Below are 15393 nucleotides of genomic sequence, written 5' to 3'. Positions count from 1 at the left end.
ATCTCTCAGTGTTGCCTAATGATACTTTTTTAGTTTTATAGACCCATTTATAACCAATGGCTCTCGCCCCATTAGGCAACTTTACAAGTTCCCAGACTTTGTTGCACTTCATAAAATTTATTTCATCATCCATGGCATTGTATCATAATTTTGATTCTCTACTGTTCATAGCTTGTAAATTTTTTTATAGATCATTTCCAATTCCAATTTTAGATTCTAATAAATACACAACATAGCCTTTGTAAATTTTTGGTTTGACAGGTCTAGTAGATCTTCTTAAGACTTCACCAACATGCTCTTGGGGAGCAGCAGCTGATTCAGTAGGTTTAGCAATTTGTTCAACAGTTGTAGGCAATTCTTGAACATTTAGATCTACTAGATTATCACTACCAACTTGTGAATCTTCAATGATTGGTAATGGTTGTTCAACATTCGTTTGAACTACAGGGGTGTTGACCATTATCAATCTTGCTTTTGAAGTGGAAGGTTCTGAAGGATCTTTCTCAGGACCCACTACTACAAAAATGGGTTTTCCCGACGCTTTTAAACAGTCGTTTAAAGTATTGTCGTCGGTTTCTATAACCGTCGCCTATTCGGCCGTCGTAAATTGGGCAAAATAGGCGACGGTTCAAAACCGTCGCTAATCTGGGATTCCCGACGGTTTAAAACCGTCGCCTATAACTGGGTATAGGCGACGGTTTTAAACCGTGCCTAATACTATAGGCGACGGTTTTAAACCGTCGCCTATAGTATTAGGCACGGTTCTTAACCGTCGCCTATACCCAGTTATAGGCGACGGTTTTAAAACGTGCCTTATATGCTGGTTTCGTTTTTGAATTTTTTTAGCGACGGTTTTTTTCGGTCGGTACATTTGAAAAATAGGAAAAAAAAACAAATTTTCTGTAATTTTTTTCCCTGCATTAATTTTTAAATTTTGTAAAAATCTGCATAGTGACAACAATTAAACTAACGTCTAAATATATTTAAAATTTTGTATAGTCACAATAATTGAACTAACGCTAATTAATGTCATCTAAATATGTATATGTATACACACTGTCTAACACGGTAACTGTTGTCGCTCCGCTTCCGCTTTCACATAATGAATCCACCGATCACGCATAATATTTATCTCATCATTAGTGTACGGAGTGGAGAACCTATCTTGTCGGGTCAACAAAATTGTATTGGATCTTCTACGACCATGAAACTTTCAATGAATTTCATGACGTAGTATCCACACTGTTTGTCATCGGGTTGTTGAGGACAAATAGCAGTCATCCACTGGGTAGGTCGATCAGGTCGTCGTACCATTCGGTTATACATTGTGAACGATCTACACAAAAAGTAAATTTAATTAGCATATATAAATTTATAAATAAAGAACACGCTAACATATTGGGATGTTTGATATAGAACTTACGTGGATATAATAAAGTTCAAATCATCCGGGATGTCGTCGTTGCCTGAATCCAAGTACGCCACCGTCTGCGTACTTGGCTGGATGACTACAAGCATCCAGTGAAACATCTTCCTGCTCGGACAAATAAGTGTAAAACTGTTAACATATACATAATAATAAATTTTATGAAGAGTTAAAAATACCGAAATTATTTCGTTTACATCTACATATACCTATTATTATATGGGGCAATAAGCCATTTCTCTGAATTAGTCATCCTAGTCATTCAAGCGACTAGTGCTTGGCAACGATTACTCTCATCCCCTGCATCGGTGGCAATCGCACCCGGATTCAAAAATTCATAGACTCGATTCAACCCACCCATGTCCAACAGTCTTTCTTTAAGGTACCTGATAAAATGTCATAATTAATAACTGTTGCTGTCAAATGAACATTAGCGAGTTTATTATTAAGAGTTATAAATCATACTTGCACCAAACTCCTATTTGTTGGGCTCCCAAGTATTGCATGGTGCACAATTCTTGAATGTCACTCTTAGCAAGCCAAATAGAGTCATCTGCGACCCCAAATAGCTCATTCTGGACTTGGAATTTGAGCATGGATGACTTGGGCCACCTTTTGACGAAGTTCCAAAATGCAATAATGGAAGAAGTTTGGCGTGGTTGGGCATACTTTGCATTAACTTTTGCCTTACTCGGCCTCCCAGGGTGTTTTAGAGGCTGTGTTGGAGGACCGAGTAAATCTTCAGAGCTTTTCTTCACGGGTTGCTTCTGAAGTTTCTTGGTGGGTAATTGTGTCTATATATATGAAAAAAAAAACAATAAGTTAGCAATGCCATTAACTAATAAACACAATAAGTTAAGTAAACAAATTGAAACATACCAAATATTTCCCAACAGGTGTAAGATAGTCTTTTGGCCATGCCACATGACCATTTACAGCTTGACCTACTGTCATCAATGAATCGTCGACTAAGGGACACGGGAGCAGTGCATTCTCCATATTGGCTTCTTCGATATATACCCGACGATAATCTTTGTGTAGGTATTCTTCCATGTTAATGGAAAACTTTTCATCTTTCAAATATTTCTCCTTCACAATGTGGCCTGAAGCAACCTTCAGTACCATCCCACTAGGCTCCAACAGACAGTGCATCCAACATGGTAAGGTCTATAAATCCAAAACAAACAAGCAACAACTCAATTTGTAAGTTGACCATATTTATAATTTTGCATTTGAATAATTCGTAAACTGACATTAAGATTACCTCTTCCGAACTACCACCAGTAGGTTGACGAAGAGAGATGGGGTTACGAGAGAGAGTGGGCGGCAAATGAAATGGGGTTGTATATGACTAGGTTATTTTGGCTGAAAAATTGGGGGGAATAATATTAATATGTATTAAAATTAAAAAACAAAATAATGGGGTATACCCGACGGTTTTAAACCGCCGGGTATACCCCATTATTTTTTTTTTCGTATATTTATTATTTTAATAATAACCGTCGCCTATTATTGTTGCTACTGTTCAAAACCGTCGGGAATGCTTATTTTTCCCGACGGTTTTGAACAGTTACTTAATTTTTTTAGCGACGGTCCCAAAAAAAATTCGTTTTTAAAACCGTCGCGAAAACGAATATTTGTAGTAGTGACCTAAGTCCTTTCATTGATCACTCTCACTGATCAAGGCATTTTCAAGAAATTTTGCATTCCTTGATTCCACAATTCTTGTGCTATGAGATGGACAATAAAACTTGTAACCTTTAGACTTTTCAGCGTACCCTATAAAGAATTAACTTATGGTCCTTGGGTCCAATTTCTTCACTGCTAGATTATATATCGAGAGAGGGAGGAAGACGGCGAGAGAGGAGGGTGATGGTGCGGAGGCGTGGGTGGGGTTTTGGAGAGTTAAGATTTTCGTTTTAGGGTGTGGGAAATGGAGAAGAAATAGGTGAGAAGATATAGGTGGGCATGTGGAAAATAGAAAAAAAGTAGGGGGCACGTGGGAAATGTGGCAAGAAGTAGGCGATGATTTTTCAATGGACCCTTATAGGCGACGGTTTAAAACCGTCGCCTATAAAGGTCCATTAAAAAATTGCATTTTATTAAAAAGTGTCGCCTATTTTGTTTACTACAATTTTAAACCGTCGGGAATACTAAATTTTTCCCGACGGTTTTAAATAGTTACTTAATTTTTTTAGCGACGGTCCCCGAAAAAAATCGTTTTTAGGACCGTCGCGAATTCTGATATTTGTAGTAGTGCGAACAACGATTTTATACGTGTGGATGGTGTAAAATCACTTGCTGCTGACCAGCATCTCCGATGACCAAGTTTGCATTTCTTCTCCTCTCTCTCTCTCTCTCTGTAAGGGAATATATAAGTGGACCATTGGAGCTGCGATCTTACACGGGTGGACGGTGCTAATATATGCTTGAGGACAAACAAGTCACCGGAGATGGGCTTCGTGAAGTTGGAAGAGAGGTTGATGAAAGAGCCGCACGAGGTGCTCTGTGAGGAGATGGACTTAATGCCAGCAGAGTGGCTCAACAATGATGGAGCGAAAGAAGAAGATGAGAGCACCACCATCGTTGATTGTGGTGGGTTTATTATACAGTCTGCTATTTTTTTTTACAATAAAATAAGTAAATTAAAGAAATAGTACGTGAAATGAAAATTGAGAGTTTATTGGATTTTGTGTTGTAATTTCGTTTTTGGTTTTTTTACAATTTGTGGAATTTTTTTTTATATTTTGGGGTTTGCCTTTGAATTTGTTCAATCTCTGTACAAGAAATTGGGTTATATATGTTCATGTTGTTCAATCCTGTGGAAATTTTTTTTTTTTTTTGCATTATAATAATTTTGTAATTTTTTTGAATTTTAGGGTGCAAACAATAAATTTTTGTGTATGATAAATTAAAAAAAATAATTAATTATTCTGCCCAAATTAATAAATTAATTTTTTCAAAAAAAAAAAACCAAAAGTAATTATTTATATAAAAATTTGATTTAAAACAATTATAGTGGCACTTTTGGTGTGTCACTATATCTCTAAAAATATTAATAAAAAAGAAAGAAAAAAGAAAAATAGGATATAGTGACACTTCATGTGTGTGGCTGTTATATTTTCAGTTTGACAAAACCTGACACTATACGCCTATAGTGACGCGCAGAAAAATGAGTACAAAAGGTTTCAGTGACACGTGTGGAGTGTAACTAAAAATTACCTTTTTAGTCAGCCTCATTAGTGACGTGCGTTGAAGTGTCACTATACACTTTTAGAGTTACTCAATGTGATTCACTAAAACCCAATTTTTTAGTAGTGCACACATGCTATCTTGGTCACGAATGACTAGTTAAGCGACGGTGTTGGGATTCGCCTTATCATAGTGGGAACCTATGGCCATTGCGAGTATCTTGGCTAGAAAGCCTTGATGCATGGATGTACTCATGGATGCTTGCAAGCATGACTTGGCAGGAGTTGTTCGAGAGACCGAAGTGTGCACAAGGCACACGGTCGCACAAAAAATGAGCCCATTGTTACTCGGATAGTTGGAAGGCTGACCATGGCTTAGAGAGTCAAGGTGTCACACGGGTATTGCGCAGCCTGCAAAGGTGAACCCGTGACACGAGGCAACCCAAGTGTTTAATTCATTATAAGCTTTCCAATAAAGGGAAAAATAGAAACTAAATGTAATTCTAAAAATACTATAAATATCCAATGAACCCTACAAATTAGGGGTAGAATTCTCTTGTAATACTTGCACAGAAAAACTTGGAAACTTACATTCATTATATTCCCTAAGACTTTTCTAGCAAAAGAGTTACATAATAACATTTACTTGTGGACTAAGGCTAGTTAACGCGCCAACCACGTAAAAACTGTTTGTGTCTTTCTTGCCTTTTTTTTCTTTTGTTTTTATTATTTATAATTAGTTTTTCACAAATCTTAGTAAATAAGTGTTTTTAGCCTCGAGCAGTGTGTATACTTCACCTGTCCTCCCGCACCTTTCTCCGGGTCGAATTCACTCATGGAGAGGAAGAAGCAGGAAATACTCATTGTTCAGTCAACACCTCTCGGAGATGACCAATTTGTCATTATTCCTTTGTGGAATCAAACCCTGGGGTGATTAAGATGACGCATCCCGTAGTGTGGGTCCTACCACCACCTGACTCTCTCCTGAACCACCACATCTTTTGGAAGAAATTCTAAGCAACATCATCAATCAAAAATGCATCAACAAGGTCATTCTTTTATTTAATTATTATCATCTCATTTTAAAAAAAAAATAATTGTTTTATTATCATTTAATTTATTAATTATTTTTATTATCACCAACAATTTTTATGGCAATATTATCATCAATAATTAATATTTTTAATTTCTAAAAAATTAATTATGTTTTATATTTAAATATTTAAATATTTTTTAACTATATATAATGTAATATAATAAAATTATTAGTATCCTATAATTAAAAAATTTGCAAAATACATTCACATATAAACAGACAAACAGTTTAAATATTTTAGTATTTAGATCTATATATAATATACTGTTATTTAAATGCATAAATCTAAATCTTAAAAAAATAATTAAAAAAATTAAATGCACTGTCACTCATATTTATCACATAAAATAAATAAAACTAGGATGCAAAAGAAATAAAATAACTAGGAAAGGTAAACTGTAATTGGAATCAGAATAATCAATGCCAGAAATGTATCAGTTTAAAATAGAATATAATCAGAAACAATATTTTATTATGATGTTTACTAAACTGTCCCGAAAGAAAACCATAATCATATTATTTTGTTTACATAACTAGGAAAGGTAATCGTAATACTTTAATTTGACAAAATTATCATTATTAGAACATGTAATTATTTTCTGTTTATAAATTTTTAAGGGGTATATTTGACTGTTTCATTTTTAATTAATAAAATTAAAATTAAAATAAATTAAGTAAGGAAAAGGAAAGGCATTCCCTATAAAAATGGAGAGAACAATTCTCTTTGTTTTCTCCCTAATTTGTATACGTCCCACTAGTTTCTCCTTTTCTAAAATTTAGTAAACAATGGTATGGGAATCACTACCATACCATTCATTCTCATTCCCTTTAAGTAAACATGCCACAACTGTTTTCTTACTCTAAAACTGATGACTTTTCACAATACATATGTTAAGTATTTATAGAATACATTTTTCTTTAACAAGAGGGGAAAACGGCTTTAAATGCTATGCTGAAAAGAGTGGCCACGTCTATGAGTTGAAGGAAGAGCCATGCAAATATTGTGAAGAAGAATTTTAGGTTGTTGATAGTTGGGGCATAGAGATTAGCTTGTGAAGGAGTCCGTTTGATCGACGAGCCCACTGGGTGTTGAATATCTCAATTTCTGAGACTGGGAGCACTTGATATGTGGTAGGCAAGAAGATTGAGCCGAATGACTATGACATGGCTCTATTAGAAGGGGCATTATTGAAGGGCATTTTATAAAAATATTGGATTTGGGGTAATAGTTTTTAATTTTACTGCCACACGGCAGAATTAACATTTATACTGTCCTCCTTTTTTTTTTTCTTTTATACTGTCAATAACAAAACAAAAGTATGAGGCCTCCATCTTTGACAATCACAGACATAACCACCACAACAACACCAGGACACCGGAAAATAACCATTAATTCCGACAAGAATAAACAAAAGCAGTAAAATCGACGTCAATAAATAATCATGGCAAAACAACGGTAAAACAACACTAAAACAATCAAACAAAACAAAAGAAAAAAATGATTAAAAAAAACAAACAATCTGCTGCACAACCTCAACACCAGATGCAAAATCAACTATATTTGCAAGTCTATTCCTAGAAAATTATAAAAAAAAAAAAAACTACTAAAACAACACTGAAACAACACAAAAACAAATGAAGCAAATATAACTACTTAGAAAAATATAAAAGAAACACACCTCAAAACTCTCTTGTGAGTGAGCTCGTCAAATATATTTATAGGACAACCAAAAGAAAAAAACCACAAAAATAGCCAAAGAGAACGAAGAATAAATGTATTTATAGCCTCCATCTTCCACACTCACAGACATAACCATCACAACAACACGAGAACACCCAGAAAATACCTATTAATTCCAGCGAGATGGAGCAAGGGCAGTGAAATCGGCATCAAATAAATAAATCATGAAAAACAACAGTAAAACAATACTAAAACAATACTAAAACAAAAAAAAACAATAAAAGAAAAAAATGATCAAAAATTAACTATGTTGTGCACATTCTCAATACTAAATGCACTATATTTGCAAGAAAAGTTCTAAAAAATTAGAACAAAAAAAAAACCACACTAACTCTTATATTTTCAAAAAAAAAACATAATTAAGAACTTAAAAAAATTAAAAAAAAAAAGAAGAAGAAAAGAAAAGAAGATGAAGAAGAAGAACTGAACATTAAAAAAAAATAAAAATCATGAAAAACAACAGTAGAACAATACTAAAACAACGGTAAAGATGAAGAAAAAAAAACTTGAAGAAGAAGATGAATATTAGAACATGGGGGTGAGATTTATGTGAAAAACTAGAAGATAAAGATGATGAAGAAGATGAATAGTGAGAAATGGGAGTGGGATTTTTAAATCTATTTAAATAAAAAAAAAAGAGTGAGACATGGGGTGTGATTTTTAAATTTATTTAAATAAAAGAAAAAGTAAAACATGTCACTTTTATGACACATCCCATCAACCTTATCATCAAAATAATAATTATTAAATTATCTCAAAAAATAATAATTATTAAATATTAAAAATAATAAATAATAACTTTTACATCCATTAAAATAAAAAATTAAATAAATAATTGAGCCCATGTCCCAATCAATAAAAAAAAAACAAAACAATAATATAAAATTGTTGGCAGCCAAAAGGAAAAAAAGAAAAAAAAAAAAAAAAGATAAAAGTTAATTTCGAAAAAAAAAAAAGTATAAAAGTTATTTTAGGCTTGTAACAGTATAAAAGAAATAAAATGGGAAAAGATAGTAAACTGTGTAAATTTCCCATATTGAATGATGCTACTCTCACTCGACTTAGAACTTAGCCCATCTTAAACGAATCAAATGAAGATGGATTGGGCTTGCAACGTTATCATGCTAGCCTAATTAACTTAGGGACAGATAAAGTATTTTTGGGCCTGAAATAAATATTGTAGCCCACAAAGACACTTCCACGTGATTAGTGCCACCATAGCATACTTCTTAACTGAAAAGAAAGGTTTCAAAAGGATTGAAATCATTCTTAGCCATGCAAATATACATTGTATACTAATTTTTGCTTTTTTTTACAAAAAATAATAACACACGGCAGAATTTACTTTTTTACTATGTATTTTTATAAGTTATATACTGTAGTATACTGTATTTATTTTTTTTTATTTATTTTAGTGTTGTTTTACGGTTATTTTCCATAATTTATTTTCTTAAAGTATGTGGTTCTTTTATATTTTTTTAAGTGGTTATATCTGCTTATTGCTTTACATTTATTTTTGTGTTGTTTTAGTAGTTTTTTTGTTATGATTCTGTAAGTTTGTGCTTGCAAATATAACTGTTATTGCATTGGGCATTGAGGCTGTGCAAAATATTTTTTTAGTTTTTTTTAATCATGTTTTTCTTTATTATGTTTGATTTGTTTTAGTGTTGTTTTATTGTTTTGCCATGATTATATATTTGACGTCGATTTCATTATTTTTTTCTCAATCTCACCGGAATTAATAGTTGTTTTCCGATTATATTCTTGTGGTAGTTCTATCCGTAGGTGTGGAAGATGGAGGCCTCATTTTATTTTTTTTTTTGGTGTTTACAGTATAAAAGAAAAAAAAAATTGGGCAAGACAGTAAAAAAGAATTTTTTGCCATGTGACAATATTTTTGTAAAGATAGGAGAAAAAGTTTATATTTTTGTAAGTTTCTCTTTTTTTTTTAGAATTTACACCTAATATTATTTTTCTCCATTTTTTTTTTAACTTTTACTGTTATAGGAAAAAAAATATTTTTTTTACTATTCTTCTATATACTGTTAACATTTTTTTAGCAACAGCCCACATTATATAATACTATTTTAAAAGTGTCACAATCAGTTGATAATGTTATTGACATATATACCCTTTACATTGTTAATGTATGTTTTTATTATATTAAATAGTAAGCTTTGTGAGGTGATAATGTTATTGACATATCTACCCTTTACATTGTTAATGTATGTTTTTATTATATTAAATAGTAAGTTTTTCAAAGTCAAAAAGTCCAATAGTCAAAATTAACAGCATAGTAGTGCACGTGTTTGTATTTCCCATTTTCACTTTTTTATTAAGTGTATTATTATATTAAAGTGTATTTATTACCTTTTAAAACTCTATTTATTTTTCTTAAAAAAATTAACAGATACTTTTTTAGCTTTCCTTTTCCCTCTCTCAGAGTTTCTTGCTCTCTCTCCAGATTTGTTTCATCTTGCTCTTTCTGTAATTATGTGTTTTTGTTGATTGACACTTTTTACATTAGATTTGTGTAGAGTCTCTTATTCTCTCTTTTGATATTTTCATCTTCTCTGCAACTTTCCTTTGAAATGTCTAATTTTCCTTTTTAAAACTCTTTCAAAATATAAATAAAAAAATATCCACTTCCTATTTGCCCAAATTTCGATCAGGGACGATTACAAGACAGAGGCTTTAGCTATGGATTTGAACAAACAAACAAAAAAAATGGTGTTCTCTATTGCTTTCTCTCTCGCCATTGCCTTCTGAATCTCTTCATTTTAACCTTCCTGCAACCACCAACCAATAATGGATGACCTGAATGAAATCGTGGGTTCTACAGCAGTAAGGATGGTGCAGCCACACTGTCCAACAATTATAGTCTTCTTTATCAATTGTAAGTATGCTTTTATCTATGAATTCTATTATATTGATTTCAAAATCCCTAATTCCTTATATTTTTATTTTATCAATATACATATAAATGCAACATATACACCCTTTACATTGTTAATGTATGTTTTTATTATATTAAATAGTAAGCTTTTCATAGTCAAAAAGTCCAATAGTCAAAATTAACAGCATAGTAGTGCACGTGTTTGTATTTCTCATTTCCACTTTTTTATTAAGTGTATTATTATATTAAAGTTTATTTATTACCTTTTAAAACTCTATTTATTTTTCTTAAAAAAATTAACAGATACTTTTTTAGTTTTTCTTTTCCCTGGTTCAGAGTCTCTTGCTGTCTCTCCAGATTTGTTTAATCTTGCTCTTTCTATTATTAGGTTTTTTTGTTGACTGACACTTTTTAGCTTTAATTTTCCCTGTGTAGAGTCTCTTATTCTCTCTCTTGATATTTTCATCTTCTCTGCAACTTTCCTTTGAAAAGTCTAATTTTCCTTTTTAAAACTCTTTCAAAATATAAATAAAAAATATCAACTTCCTATTCGCCCAAATTTCGATCAGGGACAATTACAAGACAGAGGCTTTAGCTTTGGATTTGAGTAAACAAACAAAAAAAAATAGTCTTCTCTATTGCTTTCTCTCTCACCAGTGCCTTCTGAATCTCTTCATCTTCAACTTCCTGCAACCACCAACCAATAATGGATGACCTGAATGAAATCGTGGCTTCTACAGCAGTAAGGATGGTGCAGTCACACTGTCCAATAATTATAGTCTTCCTTATCAATTGTAAGTACGCTTTAATATATGAATTCTATTTTACTGATTTCAAAATCCCTAATTCCTTAATTTTTTCTTTTATCAATATACATATAAATGCAACATATATACCCTTTACATTGTTAATGTATGTTTTTATTATATTAAATAGTAAGGTTCATCAGGTGATAATGTTATTGACATATATACCCTTTATATTGTTAATGTATGTTTTTAATATATTAAATAGTAAGCTTTTCAAAGTCAAAAAGTCCAATAGTCAAAATTAACAGCATAGTAGTGCACGTGTTTGTATTTCTCATTTCCACTTTTTTATTAAGTATATTATTATATTAAGGTGTATTTATTACCTTTTAAAACTCTATTTATTTTTCTTCAAAAAATTAATGTATACTTTTTTTGTTTTTCTTTTCCACGGCTCGTAGTCTCTTCTTGTCTCTCCGCATTTGTTTCATCTTGCTCTTTCTATTATAAGGTTTTTTTGTTAATCGACACATTTTAGCTTTTATTTTTCCTGTGTAGAGTCTCTTATTCTCTCTCTTAATATTTCCATCTTCTCTGCCACTTTCCTTTGAAAAGTCTAATTTTCCTTTTTAAAACTCTTTCAAAATATAAATAAAAAATATCAACTTCCTATTCGCCCAAATTTCGATCAGGGACAATTACAAGACAGAGGCTTTAGCTTTGGATTTGAGTAAACAAACAAAAAAAAATAGTCTTCTCCATTGCTTTCTCTCTCGCCATTGCCATCTGAATCTCTTCATCTTCAACTTCCTGCAACCACCAACCAATAATGGATGACCTGAATGAAATCGTGGCTTTTACAACAGTAAGGATGGTGTAGCCACACTGTCCAACAATTATAGTCTTCATTATCAATTGTAAGTATGCTTTTATGTATGAATTCTATTTTATTGATTTCAAAATTCCTAATTCCTTAATTTTTTCTTTTATCAATATACATATAAATGCAACATATACACCCTTTACATTGTTAATGTATGTTTTTATTATATTAAATAGTAAGCTTTTCATAGTCAAAAAGTCCAATAGTCAAAATTAACAGCATAGTAGTGCACGTGTTTGTATTTCCCATTTCCACTTTTTTATTAAGTGTATTATTATATTAAAGTTTATTTATTACCTTTTAAAACTCTATTTATTTTTCTTAAAAAAATTAACAGATACTTTTTTAGTTTTTCTTTTCCCTGGCTCAGAGTCTCTTGCTGTCTCTCCAGATTTGTTTAATCTTGCTCTTTCTATTATTAGGTTTTTTTGTTGACTGACACTTTTTAGCTTTAATTTTCCCTGTGTAGAGTCTCTTATTCTCTCTCTTGATATTTTCATCTTCTCTGCAACTTTTCTTTGAAAAGTCTAATTTTCCTTTTTAAAACTCTTTCAAAATATAAATAAAAAATATCAACTTCCTATTCGCCCAAATTTCGATCAGGGACAATTACAAGACAGAGGCTTTAGCTTTGGATTTGAGTAAACAAACAAAAAAAAATAGTCTTCTCTATTGCTTTCTCTCTCGCCAGTGCCTTCTGAATCTCTTCATCTTCAACTTCCTGCAACCACCAACCAATAATGGATGACCTGAATGAAATCGTGGCTTCTACAGCAGTAAGGATGGTGCAGTCACACTGTCCAATAATTATAGTCTTCCTTATCAATTGTAAGTACGCTTTAATATATGAATTCTATTTTACTGATTTCAAAATCCCTTATTCCTTAATTTTTTCTTTTATCAATATACATATAAATGCAACATATATACCCATTACATTGTTAATGTATGTTTTTATTATATTAAATAGTAAGGTTCATCAGGTGATAATGTTATTGACATATATACCCTTTATATTGTTAATGTATGTTTTTAATATATTAAATAGTAAGCTTTTCAAAGTCAAAAAGTCCAATAGTCAAAATTAACAGCATAGTAGTGCACGTGTTTGTATTTCTCATTTCCACTTTTTTATTAAGTATATTATTATATTAAGGTGTATTTATTACCTTTTAAAACTCTATTTATTTTTCTTAAAAAAATTAACAAATACTTTTTTTGTTTTTCTTTTCCCTGGCTCAGAGTCTCTTGCTGTCTCTCCAGATTTGTTTCATCTTGCTCTTTCTATTATAAGGTTTTTTTGTTAACTGACACATTTTAGCTTTTATTTTTCCTGTGTAGAGTCTCTTATTCTCTCTCTTAATATTTCCATCTTCTCTGCCACTTTCCTTTGAAAAGTCTAATTTTCCTTTTTAAAACTCTTTCAAAATATAAATAAAAAATATCAACTTCCTATTCGCTGTTAGGCTATTTTTAGCCTATGTTTTGGATCCAATTTATGTGCGTTTTTAGCTGTGTTGGGACGGAATTACGCTTGTTTTCTATATTTTCAGGTTCTTTGGAATAAAAGAGGTCTCGGGTGCAGAAATTCGTTAAAAGACGTGCTGAGCCGAAGAAAACTCAATTTTTGAGCAATTGTGCATATCTGGCCGCGGCTAAACACAACTTGGCCGCGGCTAGATCTCGAGGTTTTACAAGGCTTCAGTCGCCGCGGCGATGAAGAGGCTCGCCGCGGCCATTTAAGAGATACAGAGAGCACCCAATTTTGCAATATTCTCGCCGCGGCGAGATCCCGTACGGACCAGGGGCATTTTCGTCCATCGAACCCTAAATTTCAATTATAAATAGAAAACTGCGATTGGAAGTCTGGTAGAGCGATTTGGAACCCTAAAACACAGCTGAGAGCGGCAGGAAGAGCATAGAGATTCAAGTGAAGATCCAGAATTCATCCACCAACAGTTCTTTTCTTTATTCCTCTTTAATTTATTTATGTTGAATATTGCTATAGGAATGGTTATGGATTTATTTCTGAACTAAATTTCCCATTTAGGGAGGATGATGATTGTTGTTTAATGTTTTGCCTAGTTAATGTTTAATTACCATTCCTCAATTCTTGTGTGTGAAATTATCTTAGTTTGTTCTTAATTTCATGTTTAAGATTGATCACCTTGTGCATGCTCTATGATCTCAATTCAAAATCTGAAAAGTGAGAATTGAGAATGCTAAAATTAAGATAATCAATGTTCTATGTGAAACGAAAGTATTTGCATGACTTATGTGACGAGTAGATTATTGCTTAATGCTGATTTCATGTTAGTTTAATTAAGGAATTAATTAGATAACATGTGATTTAGAATCTAGAAGATCTGAAAGGAGCTAGGTTATTTCATAATCTGTCATTCACTCCAAGAATAGGATAGTAATTAAGCATTAACGAATTGGGTAAACAACAACAGGATTCTCCTCCCTATTGTCTCATCTTGCTCAACTTTAAATTGTGTTATTAAGTTTTCTGAATTTCTTTCATATTTTACTGTTTTTAAATCATAATTGCTTTCGATTTACCGAATAGAATCATAAGTATAATTTAGTGGTACTTAATCCAATTCCCTGTGGGATCGACCTCACCTGTGTGAGATTTACTACTTGATTGCGTATACTTGCGTAGTGTTTAAAATTATAGCAACAAGTTTTTGGCGCCGTTGCCGGGGAATTGTTAAAGATTAATATTACATAAAATTATACTAACTTCTACTTTGGTATATTTTCTCTTGCTGATTTTTCTAACCTTTTTCTTGCAATATTTTCTTGATTTATTTCAGGAATCCTAAGTGCATGCGCCGTCAAGGACAAACAGTCATATTACCAGTTGATCCTGAAATTGAGAAAACTTGCAGGAGGAATCGAAAGAACAAGAGGCAAGAAAGAGTTTCAGCAACTGCTGAAACATCAGAGATCATGGCTGCGAATGTGAACAATAATGCTGGAAACAATGGGGGTAATAACGGTAATAATGGAGGTGCCGTGGAAGATCAAGCTAATGGCCGTAGCTTGAGAGATTACATTCTCCCTACTCTGACGGGAGTGCAGTCATGTATCAGGCCACCGGCAGTGGATGCAAACAATTTCGAGATTAAGCCTGCCATCCTTCAAATGGTGCAGTCTTCAGTTCAGTTTGGTGGCCTCCCTTCTGAAGATCCTAATCTGCATCTCTCTAACTTCATGGAACTTTGTGAAACTTTTAAGGTTAATGGAGTTAGCGATGATGCCATTCGACTGAGATTGTTTCCATTCTCGCTCAGAGAACGAGCCAAGAGTTGGTTGAATTCCTTGCCACCTAATTCTATTGCTACATGGAATGATCTGGCAACAAAATTCTTGTCAAAGTTCTTTCCTCCAGCTAAGTCTGCA

General features: G+C 32.4%; 1 protein-coding gene across 1 annotated transcript; it reads right to left on the bottom strand.

Annotated features, from left to right (window-relative positions):
* Nucleotides 1-859: 859 nt before the first annotated feature.
* On the bottom strand, nt 860-2659 carry LOC133033926 (uncharacterized). The gene is made up of 4 exons (XM_061108987.1): nt 1892-2659; nt 1636-1812; nt 1424-1534; nt 860-1336 (listed from the first exon to the last, which is right to left on the bottom strand). The coding sequence occupies exons 2-4, from the start codon at nt 1686-1688 to the stop codon at nt 1174-1176; spliced, it is 327 nt and encodes a 108-aa protein (XP_060964970.1). The 5' UTR covers nt 1689-1812; nt 1892-2659; the 3' UTR covers nt 860-1173.
* Nucleotides 2660-15393: the final 12734 nt, after the last annotated feature.

The sequence above is a fragment of the Cannabis sativa genome, chromosome 2 (genome assembly GCF_029168945.1).
Source record: "Cannabis sativa cultivar Pink pepper isolate KNU-18-1 chromosome 2, ASM2916894v1, whole genome shotgun sequence".
In the NCBI taxonomy this organism is placed as follows: Eukaryota; Viridiplantae; Streptophyta; class Magnoliopsida; order Rosales; family Cannabaceae; genus Cannabis; species Cannabis sativa.
The sequence above is the reverse complement of the archived record's forward strand: the minus strand, read 5'-3'. Positions and strand labels throughout refer to the sequence as shown.